Here is a 24,538-nt window from a genome sequence, read left to right on the forward strand (position 1 = left end):
GACTCCAAGATTTCACAACTGTATTTCAAGAAGAGTCAGAAGTTGCTGCCGTGTTACAAGAGCATTTGAAGATCAGGAGGCAGCTCATGGTTATAAGTCATAGATTCAGAAGGTTCATTGTTGCAGGAACGGTTCTCGTTACTGCAAGTCAGTTTGCAGCATTGCTACTGATTACTAGGCCACACGGTGACGTTAATTTATTCAACACTGGAGAACTAGCGGTAAGGTTCTTTTTGGCTTGGAGATAGCTATTAATTCTCTTTATATTTGAATGAAGCCCTAAAATTGCTTAGTAGTAAGTTATTATTGAGAGGATGCATTCTAAAGCTAGCAGATTTGATCAAGTGAAGAACATGAATGTGAAATACATTGACACTAATACGGTTTTTACTCCACTACATTCATCTCATTCTTCATTTGTCACTCAAATCAGACTGGCAGATTGTGAACAGACTCTAAAGCAGAAAGAATAAAAACTCGTTTGAGATAAGATATCCAATTTGCATGCTGTTATCTGAGTCAAATGGTTCCAATGTTATTCCTATTTTCCTTTTACCGTGTTTAAAAACAATGGCAATCTCATTATTTAATTCAACTTTTGATTTATGATTGTAGATTATTGACAAAGGAGAAAATCACATAATGTATGGAAATTTCTTGATTAGTTAGTATCTGCCTTGTTTTTATTCTATTTGAGTATTAGGCAATAACCATCTTGAAAGATAGCTCATAATCAATCATTCATAGTGGTTTCCATTAGGCTATCCAATATAAACTTAAAGATAGTTTCAGTTTGCAAGCTACAGTTTGCAAGCTATCCAATATAATCATTTGTACTTGGTATATTTTCATTAAAATTATATACAAACTTCAGGACAATCATAAATTTTCTCCCTATATCTGAACTGGAGGCAACCTTTCAGATGCTTGTCAAAGAAACAATCGGCTGTGGAGTGAATTTTGTCATCTTCTCCCTGAGTTTTCTTTATTTTTTTATTTTTAGAGAACGAACGATTTTTCCTCTCAAGATGTTGAGCATTCGATTACTAAAGAGAGCTCTCTATGTGATAACCATTATAGCACCGATTTCAAGCTTATCTGCAGTGTGCAAGAGCTTATATTTCAGGGGAAAATAAGTTCATTTTGTTTCCAGCGTGTTGTTGTTCTCTGAATGTCATAAATCTATATGGAGCATTCCCTTAGCAAACCGAGTTTCTGAACTGCCCAAGTCCTCTATGCTTAATTTACCTCGGGCTATTGCTGCATTTTCTTTGAGCAGAATTCGGTCCTGCTTTGTGAAACTAAGCATGTTCATCTTTCCAATTTTGGCAGCTATGCTCAGTGGGGCTTGTTACAGGCCTACTAATATGCTTACGAAGTGCCACAAAGATAACACACAAGGCTCAGGCTCTAACCAAGCACGCTGCAAAATGGCACGTATGTGCTACTATAGACTCCTTCCCTCTTGATCCCGAAACTCCGTCTGAAGTTGTTCCAATTACCAGCATCTTTCCCAATAACATCCTTGAGAACGAAGAAGAGTCCAATGAAGAGGCTGATGATGAAGATGAATATGAGGCGATGAAGTTAGTACCCCCTCATGCCCACACGATTTCTTTCCAAAAGAGACAAGCACTAGGTGAGACACTGATTCAATTTATCTTAAAAGGGTTAATTGCACATAAGACCCCTATTACGTTGCACTTCGAAACGAATTACCATGTACTTTGATTTTGGCAGACATTCCACCAAGATGAGTCTTTTTTAATTATTTTTATCTTTTAGCCTCTGCTAGATCCACCAATTCAATATTTATTAAAAGGGTTAATAGCATGTAGGACCCCTGTAGTATAGCGCTTTGGAACTTATTACCATGTACGTTGATTTTGGCAGATAAACCACATGGATGATTTTTTTTTAATCATTGTTCTTTTAGCCTCAGACTCACTAAATTCACTGGGGTCGTATCTGCCAAATTTTCACCCAAGGTGAAAGAATAAAAAAGGAATTTCACTCCTGAGGTCTATCTGCCAAAATCAAACTAGAGAGGTGATAAGTTCCAAGGCATGATACTACAGGGGGTCCATCTGCAATTAAACATTCTTAAAATTAGTTAAAGTTTTAATGGTGTTCATTTGTTGTGGTTTGTAATAAATGGCAGTGACATACTTGGAGAACAATGCAGCAGGGATCACTGTTTTTGGGTTCGTGTTGGATAGGAGTTACCTCCATATGGTTTTCATGATAGAGCTTAGTCTTTTTCTATGGGTGTTGGGAAAGACAATTGGAATATCGTAAAGCAACCAGTTCTTCACTTGGATTTTTTTTCCCCATTCTATTCAACTTTTCCCCCCCCTGGTGTACATCTCTGATTCTTGTGTTTTCTTTTTCTTTTTCTTTTCTCCTCTTTTCTTTTGTTTCAATTTCGAGGTCTAAGTGGAGTGTGATTTTTGCAAGAGTTGATGTGTTTTATTGTGTCATATATTCAATTTGTTGTAATTGTTGTCTGTTTCTTTTGTTATTGATTATTGATATACCAATGTAAAGTGCTATCAAATTTATGAGCAATTGAATTGTTTATTGTGCGACTATATTAAAAGAGTGGTTTTCTTGTATTTTTCTTTTTCTTTTGAAAAATAAACAAATAAATGAACAAGGAGCTTCTTGTTTAAACACACCTTGCCGTGTTGTTTATATGACTAAGTTATTTTCATCTTGTTTCTATTATTTGCATGAACTTTAAACTTCCGTTACCCCTCTCTGTACTAGTCTTATGTACAGCAAGATTTCTGTTTGTGCACTTGCAAATTTAATTATCGGAAAACAGTGCTCATTATTTGTTCATAGCATCTTAATTGGATGCAGCAAGGAACATGTTATTGTTCTCGAGTTGCAAGTGGATTATCTTGTTGTACAGAGTGCAGTAATTAATAAATAATAAAAATATAGATATTATTTTAGCATCAACTGTGGACATACTAGAGATAAAGTTGGTATTCGGAATCATCATGCTCCTATCTATGTTGTGCATCTTACATTTTCTTATCTTAGCGTGTACAAATATTAATATAATGCTATATTGATTATCATATCTAAGCTATTCTTTTAGGTACTGTTTGGCAAAGGGTTAAGTGAGGGGTTAAGGAGACTTAACCCCTTCTTAACCTGCCAAACACAACAAATCTATATAAGGGTTAAAGTGAGTTAACCCTTCATAATTTGTCAAACATAAAAAATATAGAAGGATTAAGTTAACCCCTCTAGAGGGGTTAAAATGAGTTAACCCCTCAAAATGAGGGGTTTACTAATACTCCTATTTAGATGGAATAAGAGTTAACCCTTCTAATTATAAAGAAAATAGTCAAAATCATTGTTATTCCCAAACACTAAAATTGATCATAAGGGCTAAAATAAAACTTATTTAACGGGTTAATAATTTAGTCCTTCAGATTATCAAATGGGCTAAGTACATTAATCTTTCTCTTTAACCCCTCTTCATTAACTCTTTGCCAAACGGGGCCTTAGAAGTTAATGATGCTTATGTATGAGTAGGCATCCAACATATACGTGCTAAAATTATGGAACCTTATTTCAGAAATATAATACCAGTTTTTTAAAAAAAAAAAGTGATATCACATGAAAATGCTAAAATTATAGAACCTTATTTCAGAAATATAATACCAGATTTTTTTTAGAATGTGATATCAGATGAAAACACAATATATTCTTGTGAAAATGTTATGCTACAAAAACTATTAATTTGGATTATTTTATGAAAGGCCAAAGAGCATGCTGCTTACTGTATGCATATATTTTAGTCAATATGATGGACCCGATTAAAAGAATACAAGATTTTCAAGTTGATAGTTACAGAAAAAATATATGTCCCATTGACTTCACGTCACCAGTAATGGATATGTTTTTATATTTTTTTTAATTACACTTCTTGGAGTTCTCAAGTTTTACTTTTCAAGCATTTTGGTTGAAAAATGAAAATACAATAACACATCTGTAATTTTTTCTCAAAAAAAATTGTACAACTATATTTCCGCTTCTCCTTCTCAGATGCTTTCATTTCCCTAGCGTGGGAAACGCGCTTCAAATATTCAGCATTATACAACTCCCATTTGCTCTTTTTTTAAAATATTTGGAAAAAAGGGGGAAAAAACTATATCCCACGGTTTGCCGCCGCCGAAATCGCCGTGACTGCGTTCAGCTCGTATTCCGCCGCCTCATACACATTACCCAAAACGCCACTACTTCGCCCGCTACATTCAGCTAATCCCAAGGTCATTTTAGTAACTTCCACAGCCAACCATGGGCCCTTTCCAAATTTTTTGGTAGCACGTACCAATCATGCGCCTGTCGGTCTCCAGCGTAAGGTCCTCAATTTTTAGTCAATCCCATCGACTGCTGAACCCTGCACAATGGGCACCCACATCTAATTGTTCATCCATATAAACCCCAAGCTCCCCCAGAATCTAATCACACAGTACGAAACAGGGAAGGGAAAAATAAAGAAGAAGACACAAAGAACGAAAATTTTGAAAAAAAAAAAAATGGTGAGCAAGATCCATTACTCCCGTCGAAGAACCTCTGCCGCAGCTTATCTCACATGGACGATGAGCTCCGGAGCTTCCATCGTGCCTCCGATGGAGTGCGTCGACCAATCGCAAGCGCATTTCGATCCGTCGTCTCTTATTCTCTCTACATCCTACTCGCCGTGTCTGCCGATTACATCCCACTTCGTCTTGTCCCGTATCGAGCACCGAAGAGTTTACGAGTCGGTGTGTTCCAGCTGTCTCTGACCGGCCCCCGCGCGGGGTTTCGGGGGGCTTCAGTTAGCTTTCCTCTGCCTTTCTACTTTTTTCCGTAAATACGGGCTGAGGAGGTTCTTGTTTCTCGACAAGTTGAGGGGGGAGAGCCGGAGGGTGAGGCTCGGGTACGCTTCGGAGCTCAATCGGTCGTTCCGGATTCTGGCCTTCTTCGTGACGCCGTGTTTCGTCGCAGAGTGCGGGTATGTTTCAAGTGACATGTTGAATTTCAATATGTTGAATTTCAATATGTTGAATTTTTTTTTTAAGTAGGAACGAACAATATAAGATGTTCATAATGTATTTCGTCATGAATTTTTTAATTTGTAAACATTGTCACATCAAAGCGCAAAAAAAAAAAAAACTTTGGGGTTTATTAATTGTGGATATAGACCTATGTAGTTCTAATGTTGCGGATGGATACCCTTACCAAATTTAGAAAGTGGTCGCTTAGGGCATCTCCAACAGTTTCTTTAAAATTTTCTCCAAAATGGGGAAAGAAAATTCATATTCTCCAAATTATTTTTACACCAACTCCAACAGCTTCCCCATTTTGAAGAATCCATTTTTTCCTCCAAAAATTTGGAGAATGTTGCAGATTTGGGGAAACTTCCCAATTTTTTCTCCTCCATCCCTATTTTGGGGAATAGGATGAGGAATCTGTTGGACCAAAAACCTAACTAAATTCTTCAAAAGTGGGAAATGGGGAAGCTATTGGAGATGCTCTTAGAAAACTCATTGTGATCGGAATTGCAATGCTGGCAACAGATACAAGATATGGTGGTACTACAGCGGGGCTCGAAGAATCCCCTTCTTGGGCAACGCGATAGCGAGCGACATGGCGGCGTGCGCCCTCGAGATAGCATCCTGGCTATATCGCACGTCGATGTTTTTACTCGTGTGCGTTATATTCCGCGTGATCTGCTACCTCCAGATCCTGAGGCTGCAGGATTTTGCTACGGTGTTTCAGGAGGAATCGGATGCCGCTGCGGTGTTGCAGGTGCATTTGAAGATAAGGAGACAGCTTAGAGTCATCAGTCACAGGTTTCGCAAGTTCATCGTTGCGGTGGTGATTCTCGTTACGGGAAGTCAGTTCGCCACGATTTTGCTGACGACGAGGCCGCGTGCTGAGGTCAATGTTTTCAACAACGGGGAAATTGCAGTACGTTCATGACCCTGATTCAGATTAGTTACATGACAAGTCCAATTAATCGTTATCAAGTTCCTTCCTGCACAATTTGCATTGGTGGGAACTCTGATTCTTCAGAATAATTGCATACAGACACCCTGCAGTACTGGTTCTTTCAACTTACTACCCTTCTAGTTTCATTTTGACAGGTAGATCTTCGGATTAAAGCCTTTTTAACCCTCAGATAGACTCACTAATTACATCCTGGTGCAATATCTGAAGAGTAAAAGAAAATCCAAGTCATTGAGTCAATCTGTCAAAAATGAAATTTTACAGGAGTAGTAGGCTTGAAAGAGCGATACTGTATAGTGTCAGTGCGAAATTAACCCTTCAGATTATTATCTTCTTCTTCTTCTTGACAATTTGAACTTTGTCTCGGGCTAAATATATTTTGTTTCTCGACATTTTTGCAGCTATGCTCAGTAGTCCTCGTCACGGGCTTGCTGATAACAGTGAGTAGCGCGGTGAAGATCACGCACAAGGCTCAAGCAGTGACCAGCCTTGCGGCAAAATGGCACGCGTGCGCGACAATAGACTCGTTTGATGCTGACCTTGAAGCTGCATTAACTTGTGAGATTGTCTCTTCTGATTGTGTCGTCCCTGTGAATGTTAGTGTCGAGAATGATCAAGAACCTGAAGAAGTAGAGGGTACTGATGAGGATGATCTTGAGAGCATGGAGATTGTTCAGCCTCATGCACATAGCATTTCCTTTCAAAAGAGGCAAGCATTAGGTGAGACATCGAGTATACTCTTTCTTTCTTTCTTTTTTCCCCGTAAATCTTAGGAGTACTTTATGACAATTTATCTTTACTAATGTCATGTTAATTGCAAGGTGCTTTATTTTAAGTTTTTTCTAGCATTATACTTACTTTTGTTTGTTTTCACAGTGACGTATTTGGAGAACAACAGAGCAGGAATTACAGTATATGGATTCATGTTGGACAGGACATGTCTTCATATGGTTTTCATGGTCGAGTTGAGTTTGTTTCTATGGTTATTAGGAAAGACAATTGGGATCTCCTAATGCAAATTTCTTAAATTTTTTCTGCATTCAATTTTATTCATTTTTTCCCATGTAAATTGTATTTACTTTCTGATTATATTCATTCTGTTTTGTTTAAATTGGTGTTGAGGGCTGAAGGCATATCTGTTTTCTTTTACTTTTATGAGTTTTCAATGATGGAAGCCGTGTAGATGTCATTTTATAGGAGTGGAGGAATTCTTTATTATATCATTGTAATGAATATATTATACATATATGTTCAGTTTATCCCATTCTCAGTTATATTTCTAACAGTTGTTCTTGCGACTAACTTAATAATTTATAAGCAAAGGATATTTAATAAATGTTAAATCCACATAAGAGTCTAATAATTGTAATTACATGCACATAGTTATTGTATATTGTTAACTAAGCACTTGCACCATTTCGAAAAATCCGGATCATACGCATGAAATCTTCGATTTAACTTTAAATAAGAAAATGATCTTTTGATTACCGCTATCTCCTCTGAAAAATTAAATAAGTGTTTAATCGTTCCTCTTGATTACCACACATACTGATTAATAACAAAAACATCATGCTTAATTCGCTGGATCAGAAAGAAGAAAGCCTGGTAGATCAAGTAATTCTTCTGATCCCAGCATCAATCAGGTCATGCAGAAAAAATTCAAAGAGTTGTATACTTATATTACTTAAAAATATGTTGCAAAAATACATAGGCACTCAAACAAATATGACACTGGGAGCTCAAAAACCCGAAAAATGTAAATTCAAGAACCGTTAAAACATCACTCTACAAGGACGAAGATGATCTCAGCAGAATGAATAAATTGAATTAAACTGAATCAAAGGAGAAGGAAAAAAGAAAAAAAAAAGATGCAGATCTAGATTCAAGAGATCCCAATTGTTTTCCCCAAAAGCCATAATATAAGACTGAGCTGAAACATGAAAACAGCGTGAAGGTATCCTCTATCCAACATGAATCCAAAGAGTGTGATCCCTGCCATATTGTTCTCCAAGTATGTCACTGCATTTAAAAGGGGAAAAACAAAGAAAAGAGATTAGAAATATTTCATCAGATAATAAGACTATTGAAGCTAATCTAAATTCAATTAGGCTATCATTAGTAGTTAGTTCTATCCATAAGAGTTTGCTTCTATTAGGAATTGGTTCACATATTTTATCTATTGTATTTAGTTACTTTGTCTTTAGAAGTTCATATCATCTTAGAATTCTTATAACATTAAATTGCTAAACCTATTTAAGTAGTTCCTGTAGCAAGCCTGAGAGCAAGAAACATTTCTTCTTTTCGTTTGCTTCTCCCTACAGCCCTTCATATGTATATTTATTTATTTGAGTTTTAGTAGTGTTTGATCCAATAAAGACCAGATATAATGAAAATTCAATAGAGTTATTTACAGTACACCCTTTATTATTTGTAAATAATATTTTTCTCGGAAAAAGTTCATGGTAAATTTGTGCAAAACCCACCCAGATTCATGGTAATCTTCTGATATTCACCTGATACCTGACTACTTTTTTGTTTTAACATATCCATCCTTGACAGCATGTTTTTCCTAACAGTTTTTAAACTCCCATGACAATCACATGATGATTAGAATGAGAATATTTCTAGGTGATTGCCACGTGAGTTTACTGATTAACGGATTTATCATCATCAAGGAGGGACTGATGTATGCGCTAATAAAATAGAACATAAATGATAAATAGCTACAACACCCTTATAATACAGGATGTGCATATGTAAAATAACCCAATTTAACAAGAGCCAAGAGGAATGAATCACCTAGTGCTTGTCTCTTCTGATAAGAGATAGTAGTGGCATTAGGCTGCACAATCTTCGTCGCCTCAAGTTCATCCTCGTCACCCTCTTCAGATTCATCAGAATCCTCACCATTGGCATGATTAGGTTCAGGGAATGAATGGCTTGAAGCAATAAACTCAGAGGGTGTGTCTGGATCCGCAATTGAGAAGTCAATGGTGGCAGAAACGTGCCATTTTGTAGCGTGGCTCTTGATTGCTTGGGCCTTGTGGGTGATCTTTGCAGCACTGCACAAGCATATTAAGAGTCCAGTGACTAGGCCTATTGAGCTTAGCTGCCAAAATATGAAGGAAAGTATAAGATAATGGAAGAAGAATCTAAGTGCTAAACTCTACCCTGGAAAAAAAAAATCTTTTACTTTTCTTTTGATGGAAAATCATTTACTGATTAAGTTAATTTTCAAGACATCAGTTTACCTTTTTGATAAAAAAAGGGTATTACAAACAAGTCTACGTATTAAAAAAAAAGTCTCCTACTAAAAAGTTAGGATTTTCTATAGATGTTCAAAAGATATCGTGTACAACAGTATCAATATTTCCCTGATCAATAAACTAAATTATAAAAGGGTTAATTGTAGATACAGTTGTCTATGGTGGTGACGTGGTGTAGCCACTTATAACCCCATAATTATTTTATTACTCCTTACACCTCAATTTAGATGTTGTTTAACTTTTAGTTTGAGGGAGGAAGATAATTTATTGGTCACATGATTCCCACAAGACATCACAACCTAACTTGAAAAATAATATTGTCTAGAGTTCAGATATTGTTAAGTGCTAAATTGCTAACAAAACTACAGAGCATAAATGGCTATGCCTTCCTAATACACTGGATGTATCTGCAATTAGCTCTTCAAGAAATTCCTAGAGCTATTTCATTATATTAGCCGAGAATTCAACTTAAAGGCAATATTCAAGGAGAAAAACTTACAGCCAACTCTCCAGTATCAAACAGAGTAACAACAGCACTAGGTCGCGTAGTAAGTAGCAAAGCTGCAAACTGACTAACCGTCACAATAGTCAGCACCCCAATAATAAACTTCCGAAACCTGTGGCTAATAACCATGAGATGCCTCCTGATCCTCAAATGTTCCTGCAGAATAGATGCCACATCCGATTCTTCCTGAAACACCTTGGTAAAGTCCTGCAGTCTTAGAATCTGCAGGTGACAGATTAGGCAAAAGAGCACGCAGACAAGCAAGAATATCGCTGTCCGGTATAGCCATGATGCTAGTTCTAATATGCAAGCCAGTATGTCACTCGCTATGGCGTTGCCCAGAAAGCTAATTCGTCGAGCCCCAGCACAGTAACACCACACCTTGTATCTGATGAATTCAATAAATGTAATTTTCTTAGAAAAGGTTTGTGCCTGGGATTTATTGCTAGTAAAAAAATTTAATATTAAAATGATGAAAATATGGTGGAGATATGAGTATAGACAAAATTTGTACAAATTCGTTGCTCACATTCTATATGTAAAAACAAATATTCTGGGATTCTGAATCAAGAAAAAACTGTTACATGAATCAGAGAAATTTATGTTATATAATCTATTTTATGTCGTTATGGGTATAGTTACTCAAAAATGAATTTGCCATGGATATATGAATGATGCATAAATACTTCTGTATTTGAAGAGTCACCGTGGATGTGCATCATTTTTACATATAAAAAACTAATTATCTGGAATGCAATAGGATCTTCGGAAAGTTAAATCACTATGATTATCACAATAAATTCAACCAGAAAAATCCAAACATAGTAATTTAAAATTACCCGCATTCAGCTACAAAACAAGGCAAGACGAAGAAAGACAGAATCCTGAACGACCGATTAAGCTCCACCGAATACCCGACCCGAACCCTTTCACTGTCTCCGCATATCTTATCCAAGAACAGAAACTTCCGTAACCCGTACTTTCGAAAAGAAGCAGAAAGGCAGAAGAAAGAAAGCAAGGATGCAGCAGTGAGCGATAACTGGACCACAGTATCATAAGGCCTATAATACTCAGGAAGCACAAGGAAAAAGTGCGACATTACAGGTACCACAATTGCTAACAAGAAAAAAAGCGAGCATGAGACGAGCGTGTGACACGTGGTGGATTGGTCGACGCACATCCAGCGGAGACATGATCGGAACCATTTAAGCTCGTCGTCTGGGCGAGAGACGCAGCGAGCAAATGCCACGCTTTTTGAAGGTAGCAGTGGTTTTTCTTTGCCCATAATTGGGTGTAGACACGAGACTTATTGGTACCAAGTAGTTCAATGGTCAGAGGCTTATAATGGTACAGAGAAGAATCAAATAAGGAGTAGGTGTCATAATTGATCCTGGATCGATAGTTTATGAAGAACGAAATGTGAAATGTTTCAAGAATTGAAGCTGCATGTCGAAGTGTGATTGGTTAATGAGATGCAGTTTCAGAACTGGCAAAAGTCTAACACTGTCATTTCAACAATATAGTTATCACTTGAATACTTGTCAAAAGAGAAAAAGGGTCGGTCAAGGAATTTATGAGTTGTTTTATACATCAAAGCACTTGAATAAGCATAGAAGAGGAGAAAACATTTTCCCGTGTTTTAATTCTTATTAAGGATGAAAAGATTAAAAACTGACAATCAAAAGAAGAAAGTTAAGGGGAAGAAAACAATAATAAAGTGGATCCGAGCAATAGAATAGGAGTCCAACAGAAAAGAAGCTAATACCAAATTTTGGGCAACACTGCATGTGATAACTTAGCTGGTTGTGGCTGTTGGGACCCGTACCCAGAATCATCAAGCTAATAATGGTTATATAATAGGAAATTTTATCAACAAAAATGCAATATAAAGCAAATCAAACATTTAGTAATTATGAACGAAACGGTGCCAAGGGATAGAGGTATACCCTGTGGAAGGTGACCTAACATGCAAAGAATAAGATTGTGCTCAATTGTGCACCTCCTCTCCATTTTTATATAAGAAAGAATATGATGGCAACCACAAACAATAATGGAGGCCCACAAGCTCTAGATAACTGGCAAAAGATAATTTTTATTAACAGATTGGTTACCTTGGAGACTAAAATTGTGGAGCCGTGTTTTCCTCATTATTATCTCTGAGCCAAGACAATGCCACGTCTGGAACTGGTAACATGGAGACAGCCCACACCTGCTTTAAGTAGTAGTAGTTAGTTGCAAAAGAAGTGATAAAAAAAGATGGACAAGTATAGAAACTTATCCATAGTCAAAGTCTCAGCTAACGACCTGAAGACAATGTATGTTCAACGTGCCTTGGGCTCTACATCATCATAGTATTTCAGTGACAAGGGAAAAAAAGAGAAATATTATGGATGATGTTGGCAGCTTCTTACAACAGAAAGCAAAGGGGAAAGCCAGCTTGATTTCAACTAGCAAAACTATGGCAAACATTAAAGAGCAGATTTCAACCAGCAAAAGAAACTTTGCTCCCCAGAGGGGACTGAAATAAACTTATAATTCTTTTGAAACTTATAATTCTTTTCAACATAATATATTCTATACTTACACATTTACATCACTGATGCCCTGGTATGTGGTGAAAACAAAACCAGAAAAAGGCAACAAGGGATGTGATTCTATACTATTACAATTTATTGTGTTGTATATTTTGACATGTTTACTCAGAAACATTAATTTATCCACGAGAAGTCAAGGATTTTTTAACACAATCTACAAAGCCCTCGCAATCAATTTCAGACACTGAACAGCCCGAATCATCATCTTCTTGAAGGCTGGAATGTGGTGAACGCAGATTCCCATGAGTTTGGCAGGCCTTCATTGTCTTGCAATGCTCCAACTCATCGTCTCTTATGTTTACAAACACATCATACAAGTTCTCTGCATGATAATCGTTAAAAGATTACTTTTGATTGGCATTCAAATCAATTGTCTACAAATTCAAAGGTGACATTTATGTTTCTTGTACCTATCTTTGGCCTCCTGGTGTTTGGAGTTCTGGCTGTTTGGAATTCATCTGAAGCCACAGAAAGAAAAAGTTAAGAATAACAGGCTAGAAAACAAATAATGAGTCTCCAGGTCAAAAAAGTTACCAAACAAGTACAAGTCTTCATTCATGTAATATTTCACGGCAATCTCTGGAGCCGGTAATTTTTTCAATTCATCTGAAAAGGGGAAAAAATCAGCATCTGAAACCAAATTTCAGCATATATCAGCCATTCATCTTTGTATCGCAAAGATGATTTTCAATCATTTTTTGCAGAAAATATTTTTGTAATGCAGTGCCAAAATGTGATCGCTAGTTGTAACTGCAACTACAACTGTCTTTTAAAAAAATTACAATTGCATTACAGTTGTACGTTTTCATAAACACACGTACAGCTATACCAGACCAAGCTAGTAATCCCATGGTTAAATTTAGTCATGGAAGTGAGGGTATTCCTAAATCTAAACATAAGAACTATCAAAATGCCTGGTTGCAGCTATTGCCTCATTGGTGCGCTGCATTTGACTGCTTGATTCATGATGATAACACATCTTAATATGTAGGTAATTAGTATATAATACATCTTCAGTAAAAAGTGTGGAATAAGACCAGATATAGACTTTTTAACAGAACTTCTAAGATTGTATAGGTTTGCCAAAAGTTAAGAAACAATGCGAATTTTATAGAAGATATTCCCAAGTCGACCTTTATGAGTGGGTGCCCTTTGATGTAAGGTATTATCTGGTACCTTGTACACATCAGTCCTTGCAACTTCCTTCTAAACCTTTGGTTGCTTCAAGTGTGTATGTCTATTCTCATCTCAATCTGCACTTACTACTCCTTATACACATGATAGGAGAAGAATATGAACTATGAATCATGCACAATTATATGTTTCCATAGATAAATTTCTATATTTGCTAAAAATGATGTTTCTCTTCCTAGAAGTTTTCTTGTAAATGATGCTACCCATTGCTTGGTAGTTTCTATTAAATGCTGCATTCACTACTGTTTTCCAAAATGCTAGAAATAAATTCAGAGAGCAATAAAGGTAATTTTATATATCAGGGGAAGTTGGAGCCTGCGTACTTGGAACGGTCAAAAGATTCTCTCAGAAAACGGACCCTTAAAAGTTATGTTCTTCTAGGGTACAACTTATAATTTAAAATGGCAAAGCTTTCCCACTGAGAAATTTGGATCTAACACAGAGGTCGAACTGAATATTTACCTCCTCGAAGCTTTAAGAATTTATCATATGTCGAGTATGCATGCTTCTCCACACATTCTGAAAAATGATCTGCAGATAAATGATACTCAACTCATCAAATTTCAGAAACCAATACAAAGATGGGTAATCATTGCCATGCAATAACATACTGAAAAAGATATTGACAGACAGGGTTCTGATATTATTGCAATGATGATGAAACAAACATAGGCTGTGACCACATTTCCCTAGAGCACAAGTTTCGTAGTAATGGTTGCATAACCTTGATTCACGGTATATCTGTGGATTAATAAACTTAGATATTTGCCACCTCCAAAAACTAATTTATAATGGCAAAATCATCTATAGTAAATCTGTTAGCTACATAGGTTATTAGTGAAGTAATGATACGTGAATATCATCATATGCTAATCGGCCAGTTCAACTTTCTTAAGCAACTGGAAATGTGCTAAAGTTTTAGAGGTAATTTACAGTTGTCATCATGAAGCATAAATGAATATAAGGGCTTTGATTATCACAAGTTATAGTCAGGTAAGATTCAACAACACATAAATCACAAATATAAAATTAGGTGAGATGTGAGAACACTATCAGAAGGTAGTAACTCAATTGATCTAAAGACTGGCATTCACTAATATAAATATGTCAAATGTTAATAGACGCTGCAAATTATAAGACTCAAATACGCATGCTGCTTTTCAAGAAAATGTCAAGTAGGGACAGATTCATGAAATTAGGAACTACTGCACAGTAGTAGATAACCGAGTCAACAGAAACAAGGAAACATGTGTTATCAGATTTGTAGAATTATACCTATAATATACAGATAATTAAGTTGGTAGAAAAATTATTAAAAGCAGGCACATGTTCAAGTGGGGAAAAAAGCTTTCAGCACAGCATTAAGAAAATCAAGACAAACAGAAACCTCACCAGAACAACATGAGACACTGGGCTATTCAAAATTCAGCTTGACAAATAGAGAAATTAAATAGAATGTAAACGTGCGCAAATTAGTATAATATGTGAAATCACTGTACTCACATGCCATTCTCGGGCTCAATGCATACATGAAGACTATCATGAAGTAATAGAATATTGCAATGTGCTGAGCAAGAAAGCGGTCAAACCAGAGAGAGTTACCTCCCAGTTCCTGATAATGAATGAAACAAAAAGATGCATAAGTTGATGATAGAGATCGAAAATAGATTTAAGGCATTCAAGACTAATTCATCTTCCACCTTGGCAATATTTTGCAAGTGATATTCATGCCATAAACCAGGGAAAAAGATATTAAGGTAAGACATTCTGCCATAGAGCCTAGAATATCAAGTTGCATAGAACGACACCTTATAGTATAGATAACAGCATAGAAGCAATTCTCGAGTCCCTAATACAGGGACCTGCCAACAAGGGGAGAGCAAGGCCTGCTGCAGATAACTACAACTATCTATCAATGGCCACACAGCACAAGCCATGAAGGAAAAAAATGTAAGAAAACTCCAAAAATTAAATCTTATACAATAATACAATACTTGCAGCTACAAGTAAAACAATTAATCTGATACTGTAGAATAATGATAGATATATCAGTGTGGAGAAAAGTGAGCTATCCAACACTTGTGCTATCTTGAACAGGCTACAACAGAGGACAGACCAAATTTTTACAATCAGTTTGTCAACCTTATACCGAAGATGCTATACAACTAAAAAAAAGGTTATTCGGAACCTATCAAATCGGCTACATGAATCAAAAGTCAGATATAGCCAATAAGTTTGACCACCACGTAGATGCAGCAAGAAAAAAGCTTCTAGTTGGTCAATGATATGGGCCAGTTTAACTTAAAACATAAAACAAATCCCTCCATAATCAACATCTCCATAAAGAGCTGCAAAGATTCATTCACTCATTTTACTTTTTCCCAATCAAGCAGGTTAACAGTTAATAGCTAAATCTGATAGTTCCAAAGTATGTAATCCAAATATTTATTAGCAAGCTAGCACACTGCAAGTAAACTAAACTATACATGCAATTGAAAGCCTAAAGTATATAAGAGATGAAAACAAAATAAGTCAAGGTAATTACTGCTAAATAAATGAGGTCGTTTTCCATTTTGGTGCTAGCACTGTGTTTAATTTATACATACACATGGTTCATGTAGTTGAAAATAAATTAATAAGACAAGTTTGTCAACTTGTTATATCTTAAGACACCAAACTCCTATCAAACAACTAAGACTACTTTGATGAGCAAAACCAAGGAATAGAAAAAGAATAAATAGGTAGGCAATTAAATAGAAAGTAGTACCTCCATGATAAGTAGATGATGTAATTCATTCCAACTCTCAGCAAAATGCACTTTCAGATAATCAGCTCTTCTCCACCAACCAAAACTTTCATACATGTGCAGAACAGATATGAAGGCTGCCCCAATAGAAACAAATTGAGAAATCAGGCTAGCATTATCATGCATGCTTTTTAGCTAATAAACCAAAGTAATATCAAATACAATGATCTATGATAATGTGCATAAACTATTCAACAACAAAGTAAATTAGGAGCAACTTTTAAATGTAGATCAGCACAAAAAGGAAACTAGAATACTCACAAAAATATGGTACCCTAGCTATTGTTTCTAGCACAAAAAATCTTGCATAATGACGATCACGGTAAAATGCATCCAGTATCTTTATAACTGAGTCCTGCAAGAATAAATAACAAATTTACGTGTCAACCAACTACACATGAGTGAAAATAAAATGAGAGAAATGAGACAATATTAAGAGTATAAATTGGAAAATGGGAAAACCAAGAACATTTATTTTCAGCGGCTGAACCAAATATAAAGCAAGTCCGTAGAATTACACACACACACACCACAAAAGGTTTTATACACATGCAATGCACGTGGTTAAAGACCATGGTTAAGTATTTTTGGCTTATTTTCTAACTAAAATTTATTCCTCAATTCCACTATAATAGTTTGTGCTCACTTTTATCTCTAAACTTTAATATTGCGATTATTTTATTTTATGTTTGTTCAAATGGGCTACACCCAATTTAAATTTTCATGTTGATATTTGAATTGATAGAAAACAAATAAAATTTGAAGCTAATTTGAATTTTTATATTATTTTGACTGACATGAAGCCAAGTTTTACTTGAGAAAGTATAGTGTTGCAAAAGTAAAAAATGTTGAAATAGTGTTATACAAGGAAGATGAATATTTAAAACCAATAAGACAAAATGATTTATTAAAAATATTCTAAAATGATACAAAAGAGAATATGAAGTTTATTCCTAATCATTGATAGACTTTATAAAAAATTATAAACTAAAGATTAATGCTAACTCTAGTATACTTTTATATGATAAAAGCATCCACATAAGCATATAAAAGTACTGAAAAAGTTCATGAAACTTCATTCTAAAGATTCCTAATTCCACTCAGAATAATTAAACTATTCTATAAAATATTCAGATAATATTATTGTCTTTTATTCCTTCTATTTTATTTTTTTATTGAGCTAAGATCAAACCTTCTTCTCCTTTATCTTTTTTCCAGACAAATCTATAGTAGTGTCTTCATCATCTACATCAATTGTGACATTAGGCTGGAGTTATATTTTTTGTGTTGTTATCTTTCCTGGGCTCATTAATCTTTTATTTTTCTCATTTAACTTCACAAAGAAGTTAAATGTATTTCCAATGTTCAACACAAACTTTTTAAAATACAGACTTTGATTTTTTCTATTTCAATGAGAATAAATGTTAATTTCATATATATAAAATTCTTTATATTCCTAATTTATTACTTAAATAAATTTAGGAGCTACCTCTTATTTTCTCTATAATGAATTCTTCTGATGTGTATCCAATAAGAGATTCTGTTATGTCAATAATAATATTTTTTTTCTATCCATGTTATTTTCCACAAAGATCTAAACTAAATACCTGTATTTTTTATTGCCAATTCGTCTTAGATTATAATATTAATATTTAATTTCTTTAGTATTTAAAGAATAAAGTATGAAATTTATGAATACATACTAATTTTTCTTATATCTTCTATGGAGAATTCTTCTTTGATTAGGATAAAATTATTAAATTATTCTTCAATATAACTCAGTCAGTGCTTGTTTAATAGATATGTCTTATCTTAATGCAAATTCGATTCATAGAAGTTTTATGAATTTTAGACTTATTTTAGCCACTTTCCTATTTGCAATGGAAATAGCTTGATTCTTTTGAAAAATATTTCTAAATTTTGATAGTTTCTCCATATGTAATTCCATGTATTTTTTACCCTATAAATATTATTAACATCAAAAATTAATATTTCTAAATTATAATCAATTAATACTAAGCTATTTTATTAGTCTTTCATCATTTTTATGGATTAAACATCTATCAATTAATGTTACTAATGTATTTTTGCTGCTCCAACTTATTAGTAAAATTATATGCAGTTACTTTAATTTATAAAATAGCGATAATTTTTAAGCTATAATATTTTTAAATTATTATTTCTTAACTGGATGTTTTTAATCAATTCTTATTGTTTTGTTGACCTGTACCAACTTAAACTATATATTAATGAAAGAATACCAAACAATTACACTTTTCTTTGTCAAGTTCTAAAACTTCAGCCTTTTTTGGTGGTTTTCAACTTTGAGGGTATGATTTGTAATTTTCAAAACTTTGGGAGTATTTTTTAAAAAAATTACTTTAAAATTTGGTGGTTGTAACTTCTATATTCATGTGTCAATGATAATTTTTAAATGTCTGGATATTTCTTGCAACTCTAAAATTTTGAGGGTGCTTTTTGAAATTATTAAAACTGCAGATTAATTTTTGAAAAATTTAAATTTCAGCAATCAACAAATATTTTCAAATTTAATGTGCACTGGTTATAAATTTTAGAGTTTTTTTGTGATTTTTAATTTTGAAGGAGTTTTTTATAATATTTGTAACTTTGAGGTTAATTTCGACAAATTTTAATTTTTTAGGTGCCTAAGGGTAATCTATTGAATTCATCTTTTGTTGTTTGCAAATTTTAAAATTTTAGGGTGGTTTTTTATAATTTAAATTTTTTGATGGCGTTTCTATAAATTTTGAGGCATTGAGGGTATTAATTAAAATTTTTAAATTTTTTTGGGGCTACTGATAATTTCATGATTTCATATTTGTTATTTTAAGTTTTGAAATGTCAGAAATTTTCAGATGCGTCATAATAATCCATTGAATTCATCTATACCATAAAGATGTTTTATATATTTTATTAATATTATTGTTAAGCTATAGATAGTTCACGTAGGATTAGGATATGATATAATTATGATTAAGATAGATTAAGATATAAATAAAATGTTCAAAATAGTGAATGAAAATATTGACCATAGAAAGATTTTCCCAAATTGATGTCATGTTTGTTGTTTTAAGTTTTGAAATATCAAAATTTTCAGGTGCATCATGGTAATCCCTTAAATTCATCCATGTTGTTTGTAACTTTTAAAATTTTAAAATTTTAGGGTGCTTGTTTGTAATTTAAACTTTTGAGGACGTTTCTATAATTTTTGAGACATTGAGGTGTTAGCTGTAAATTTTAAATTCTTCAAAAAATGTTGTTAATTTCTTGATTTCATATTTGATGTTTTAAGTTTTAAGACGTCGGGATGATTTTTATAATTTTGAACTTTTCAGGGTATTTTGTGCAATTTTAAAAAAAAATTAGGATTTTTTGCAATACTGCATGTATTATAGTATGTTAGTTACGTATAACTTCTTTATCTTAACAAACTAATACCATAAAGATATTTTATATATATTATTAATATTATTTTTATAAATTGTTAAGCACGTAGGATTAGGAAAGATATAATTATGATTAAAGATTAAGATATAAATAAAATATTCAAAATAATGAAGGGTAATATGGACCATAGAAATTTTTTCCCGAACTCGTGTTTATAAATAGAATATTTTTGAGACATTAAGGTGACACCTTAGATTCAATCTAAGGTAGCACCTTCAAAACTATATTATATGCTATCAAATTACTTAATCCACTCTATTAATTTTGATTTATATGTTTTGGATTGTATACAAATAAAAAATTAGCCATATTGGGTTGTAGTTACCCATGCATCAAGTAATTATAAAATTAACGGTTTTACAATAATATAACTAAAGAGAAAATAAAAATGTGTTAGAAATACTTAATCGTAATGATTTTTATTTTATAGATGTTTTAAGATAAATCACAATGAATAAAGCAGATCACCAATTGGAATAGTCTAATTCATGAATCAAGAGGCGCTAAATTAGATTGAATCTAAGTTGGAAAAAAATGTATATGCTTGGTACCAAGCATAAAAAGTTGTGCTTGATAGTAAGGTGTCACATCCTCCTCCACTCATTCAAATAGTTGCATATCCCCATGCACTCCTCAACCCATATGAATGTGATCCCCCATTTGAATAAGTGGAGGAGAATATATCATCTCACTACCAAACATAAAATTTATGCTTAGTACCAAGCATATTCATTTCTCTCTCTTTATATATATATGGGAAATATAATTCTAATGAGCCACCTTGGATTGAATCTAAGGATGCATCTCTCGATGTATGGATTAGGCTATTTTAATAGACGATCCGCTCCGTTCATCACGATCTAAAAAAATGCCTTAAAACATCTACAAAATAAAAATCATGATATTTGAATATTTCTAACCCATATTTTTCATTGTCTCTTTGGTCGTGTTGTCATAAAACCGTTAATATTACTATCACTTGATGCATTAGTAAATACATGCCAATATGCGTAATTTTTGGTTTATATGCCATCTGAATCATATAGATCAAAATGAACAGAATGGATTAAGTAAACTAATTGTATATAATCTAATTTTGAAGGTGCATCTTTAGATTTAATCTAAGGTGGCTTGTAGAGGGGCGGCTTCTGGTAAGATGATAGTTGATCGTCCCAAATCCAGGCATCACACTCTGCCTATGCAATAGATCAAGTTTCAGACGAAACCATGTAGGTAGAGTCATATCTTTCCGCACAAAGAAAATCACCGAAACTGACCCTTTAGAAAAGGGGTCGAATAGCAAGCCTAGATATCCTTTCATCGACTTTATCCAATAAATACGGGATACCACTACCAGATGACCCGAAAGAAAAGGTAAGTATCCGAAGACGTGCTCCGAGGTTCCATTACGACCCTCAAACTAAAACGTTGTATCGAAAATCCTACGATGGAGTGCTCCTGCGGTGTCTGTCGGACCAAGAAGCAGAGAAGGTCATTCAAGAGACCCATAACGGCATTTGTGGTGCTCATCAGCCAAGGACCTCAATTTCAAGACAGAATCCGGAGATTGGCTTACTATTGGCTATTGGCCCTCCATGATCAAGGATTGCATCGACTATGCCCGCCGGTGCGATGCCCGCCAGTTTCATGGTGACTACATCCACCCGGCCCCAGAACCATTGCATCCAACCGTGCCATCATGGTCGTTTGAAGCCTGGGAGATGGACGTCATTGGGTCCAATCAAACCTCCCTCTATCCCTTACGCTGTGCTACCTCGCGCTGCCTGCCTTCTTTCGTTGCTTCACTCTCCTCCGCTCTACCTCGCACTGATCTTCCTCCGCTGCTCTTGCTTCCTTCACTTACTGCCTTAGAAAGGAACAAGCTTAATTGAGGCACCTACCACCTTGCATTGTCGTTCTGCTCTTTGCTCGCTGTCTGGGAGCTCCACTCATCACCCCTATCACTCGACAACCCAACCTTTTCATTCAAAAAAGTAATGTGATTCCATGTCTCTGATGATTCGGCAGGAGGAAAGAGGCATAAGGGTAAGATGCACGCTAGATATCATACAGGCACCCTTCCAGAGCGAACAACATCACTTGCTCATCACCAACTTGTCTTCTACTTTAACTCTTTGCATGGTTTGATGTTTCTTTTAACCTTCCGCATAAGAAAATTGAAAAGATGCAAACAGCTACCTAGACTTATGGCAGCAAACTAGTGGAGATCTTCACTGCGACTAATTCTTTATAAGCAATTTACAGTTGGGCCTGTTTATGGAAAAGTTGCCAAGTAGAACCAAAAACAAGCCGATGGAGAAAGGCCTCTCATATTGTTCCCCAACCACCTCTCTTCTTATTCTTCGTCATTTCCATCTACTTCTTCCTTATTCTCCCCCTATCCATTGCAAATCCTTGTCCTGCAACTTAAATATTACTTAGGAGAACATGTGATCTAAGACACAATCTCTTCAATTTCAGCAAGTTTCGGATAAACTAGAGGAACATCTTAGTATAGCTTCCTAATGTGTAAGCCATCCCTCTCTCAATTTCAAGCTCTAGTTAAAATTTAGATTTTCCAGAGGTTAATAAGCATACATCTCTGTGATTTTGCAAGACAGTACGAAACCCTCCCACAATCCTGAACAAATTCAGAAGGCATCCTCAAATCGGGCTTTCATTGAGAACCATATTCATAAATGCAACTACTGACTAGTTGTAATCTCAAACACCAACAAAATTTCAAAAGTAAACCCCTCGAGCAAGCCGCCCGAAAGAGTGCCTAAAACCAGCTCATTCACATCTCGAGGGGTTGGAATCTTCGTTGTCAAGGACAAGAATTCCGTAGACTCCATCTAATTGTCTTACATTAGTATAACATATCACGTTATCATCAGCGATAGATCAAAACCGCCATCCACGACTCAAAAAAAATACAGGAAAAAGAAATAAAAATTGAACTTACAATGAGAAGAACATTAACAGACTGCTCAAACTTAATGACCCATCTCTCCACCGCCCCCGGCTCCGATTGCTCAGCGTCCACCTCTTTCCTCTCATTATCAAGAGGAGTCCTCGCTCGAAAAGAATCCTCAGCTATCACCTCCTCATCTTTCTCCTTCAAGCTCGCAGCCCTAACCTTATATATTTTCCTAAAACTCAAGAAAATCACAAGAATTCATCACACACACAAATATGATCTTATTTCAGTGAACCAATCGCAGACAAAAATTATACCTAGAAATCGACCGCGACGAAGAGAGAGGAACGGAGGAGGGGAGAGGGAGGGGGCTGTAGAACTGAGAGGGCAGGGTTCTAGAAATTTTCGTGGATGTTGGAGGAGGAGGGGAGAGGGAGGGGGCTGTAGAACTGAGAGGGCAGGGTTCTAGAAATTTTCGTGGATGTTGGAGAGGCGAGAAATGAAGAGGAAAGAGCAGCGGTGAGAGGGCAGGGTTCTAGAAATTTTCGTGGATGTTGGAGAGGCGAGAAATGAAGAGGAAAGAGCAGCGGCCATTGATTTAGGGTTTTAGGGTAAAAAGCTATGAGCTTTTTTTCTTTTTTTTTCTTTTTTTCTCCCCTCAGAGGCCGCGGCTATGTTCGATTTTTATTCTACTATCGTCTTTTTGTGGGGGTGAAGAGAGAGAGAGAGGAGGGAGGGAGTATATTCCTCAATTTCTTCAACGGCCGACTCGATGCAGGTTCGGCCAAAATGTCGTGCTTTATTTTTCTTTTCTTTTCTTTTAGCAAATACCTGTGGTCGGCTTGGCGCTTCGATATCGTGGTCTCATTCATCATAAAATATCTTTCTTTCCTCTCGCACTACAAAAGCTAAAATCGTAATTTCTCATTTATTTATTTATTTTGAATAATTACATTTCGGTACCCTGAGTCGTGGGGTATAATGTAAATTACATAGATAATCTTCGATTCTATATATCTACATGAATGATCACATACTGCAACTTGTAATTACACGGATGGCTCTACAGCCCTATTCTCCTTCGTCAGTTTAGTAAAGAGTAATGAGATTTAATTTGGCTCGACATAAGCTACTCCGTGGTCACCGTGTAATTACAATTAGCAGTTTTAGGGCCAACCGTGTACATACATAGACTCCAGGTTCATCTGGGTAATTACATTATACATCAGGGTATCGAATGTAATTAATCTTTTTTTCATATCATTCTTTTAGGTTTACCGAATATTATTACATAGTTTGTCATATTCAATATGCAATGCGCATCATGACATAGTGTTATAGGCCGCAAGTTAACCAAGTATTAATCTTTGCTGGGAAGTCGACGCGTGTCAACCCCACGCTTAAAACCGACAACTCGAGTTGTTCCTGCGACCGATTCCGTAAGCCGACAACTTGCGTAATCGACTCGAAAGGTGGTACTCGTCGGCTTACTCACCAGATCAATCATATTGTTCCAGCCGACAACTTGCATAGCCGACTAGAAAGGTGGTGTATGTCAGCCTTCAGCCGAACAACTAGAGAGGCGGTGTGTCCTTGAACCCCCGCCGACAACGAACAACGCTCGCGTTAATTCCTCTGACAAAGTCATCATTGCTCTAGCCCTCATAGTCTTTAGGACTCATCAGCTCAGTCAACACCAAGTAGTTGTTGTCGCCTTTATACTAACTATTTAGATGACTCATCCTCGTCTGCAACCGACACCGGTAAGAC

General features: G+C 35.3%; 3 protein-coding genes and 1 pseudogene across 3 annotated transcripts; 2 read left to right on the forward strand and 2 right to left on the reverse strand.

The window, feature by feature from the left end:
- LOC109841079 overlaps positions 1-2,615 on the forward strand; it is a 3,800-nt pseudogene extending 1,185 nt beyond the window's left edge.
- Positions 2,774-7,222, forward strand: LOC109842540. Its single transcript, XM_020411406.1, has 5 exons — positions 2,774-2,923; positions 4,842-5,017; positions 5,583-5,976; positions 6,417-6,735; positions 6,892-7,222. Exons 1-5 carry the CDS (start codon positions 2,774-2,776, stop codon positions 7,026-7,028), a joined length of 1,176 nt encoding a protein of 391 aa, XP_020266995.1. The 3' UTR covers positions 7,029-7,222.
- LOC109841080 lies at positions 7,690-11,864 on the reverse strand. The gene is made up of 4 exons (XM_020409943.1): positions 10,626-11,864; positions 9,781-10,174; positions 8,815-9,124; positions 7,690-8,034 (listed from the first exon to the last, which is right to left on the reverse strand). The coding sequence occupies exons 1-4, from the start codon at positions 11,069-11,071 to the stop codon at positions 7,898-7,900; spliced, it is 1,287 nt and encodes a 428-aa protein (XP_020265532.1). The 5' UTR covers positions 11,072-11,864; the 3' UTR covers positions 7,690-7,897.
- Positions 12,282-23,516, reverse strand: LOC109841082 (ubiquinol oxidase 4, chloroplastic/chromoplastic). The gene is made up of 10 exons (XM_020409944.1): positions 23,322-23,516; positions 23,086-23,181; positions 22,814-23,000; positions 16,642-16,735; positions 16,342-16,457; positions 15,078-15,186; positions 14,037-14,105; positions 12,915-12,986; positions 12,791-12,838; positions 12,282-12,702 (listed from the first exon to the last, which is right to left on the reverse strand). Exons 1-10 carry the CDS (start codon positions 23,360-23,362, stop codon positions 12,500-12,502), a joined length of 1,035 nt encoding a protein of 344 aa, XP_020265533.1. The 5' UTR covers positions 23,363-23,516; the 3' UTR covers positions 12,282-12,499.

This window comes from Asparagus officinalis, chromosome 5 (genome assembly GCF_001876935.1).
Source record: "Asparagus officinalis chromosome 5, Aspof.V1, whole genome shotgun sequence".
Lineage (NCBI taxonomy): Eukaryota > Viridiplantae > Streptophyta > Magnoliopsida > Asparagales > Asparagaceae > Asparagus > Asparagus officinalis.

Coding starts and splice junctions, on each gene's coding strand:
- LOC109842540 (XM_020411406.1), top strand. CDS start 2,774: ATGTACAGCAAGATTTCTGTTTGTGCACTTGCAAATTTAATTATCGGA. Junction 2,924..4,841: donor ATCTTGTTGTACAGAGTGCA/GTAATTAATAAA, acceptor GGGGGGCTTCAG/TTAGCTTTCCTCTGCCTTTC. Junction 5,018..5,582: donor TGTTTCGTCGCAGAGTGCGG/GTATGTTTCAAG, acceptor TGCTGGCAACAG/ATACAAGATATGGTGGTACT.
- LOC109841080 (XM_020409943.1), bottom strand. CDS start 11,071: ATGGGCAAAGAAAAACCACTGCTACCTTCAAAAAGCGTGGCATTTGCT. Junction 10,175..10,625: donor TGTTTTGTAGCTGAATGCGG/GTAATTTTAAAT, acceptor TGAATTCATCAG/ATACAAGGTGTGGTGTTACT. Junction 9,125..9,780: donor TTGATACTGGAGAGTTGGCT/GTAAGTTTTTCT, acceptor ATATTTTGGCAG/CTAAGCTCAATAGGCCTAGT.
- LOC109841082 (XM_020409944.1), bottom strand. CDS start 23,362: ATGGCCGCTGCTCTTTCCTCTTCATTTCTCGCCTCTCCAAC. Junction 23,182..23,321: donor TCATTTCTCGCCTCTCCAAC/ATCCACGAAAAT, acceptor TCCTCCTCCAAC/ATCCACGAAAATTTCTAGAA. Junction 12,987..14,036: donor ATTCTTAAAGCTTCGAGGAG/GTAAATATTCAG, acceptor TCCCCTTTTCAG/ATGAATTGAAAAAATTACCG.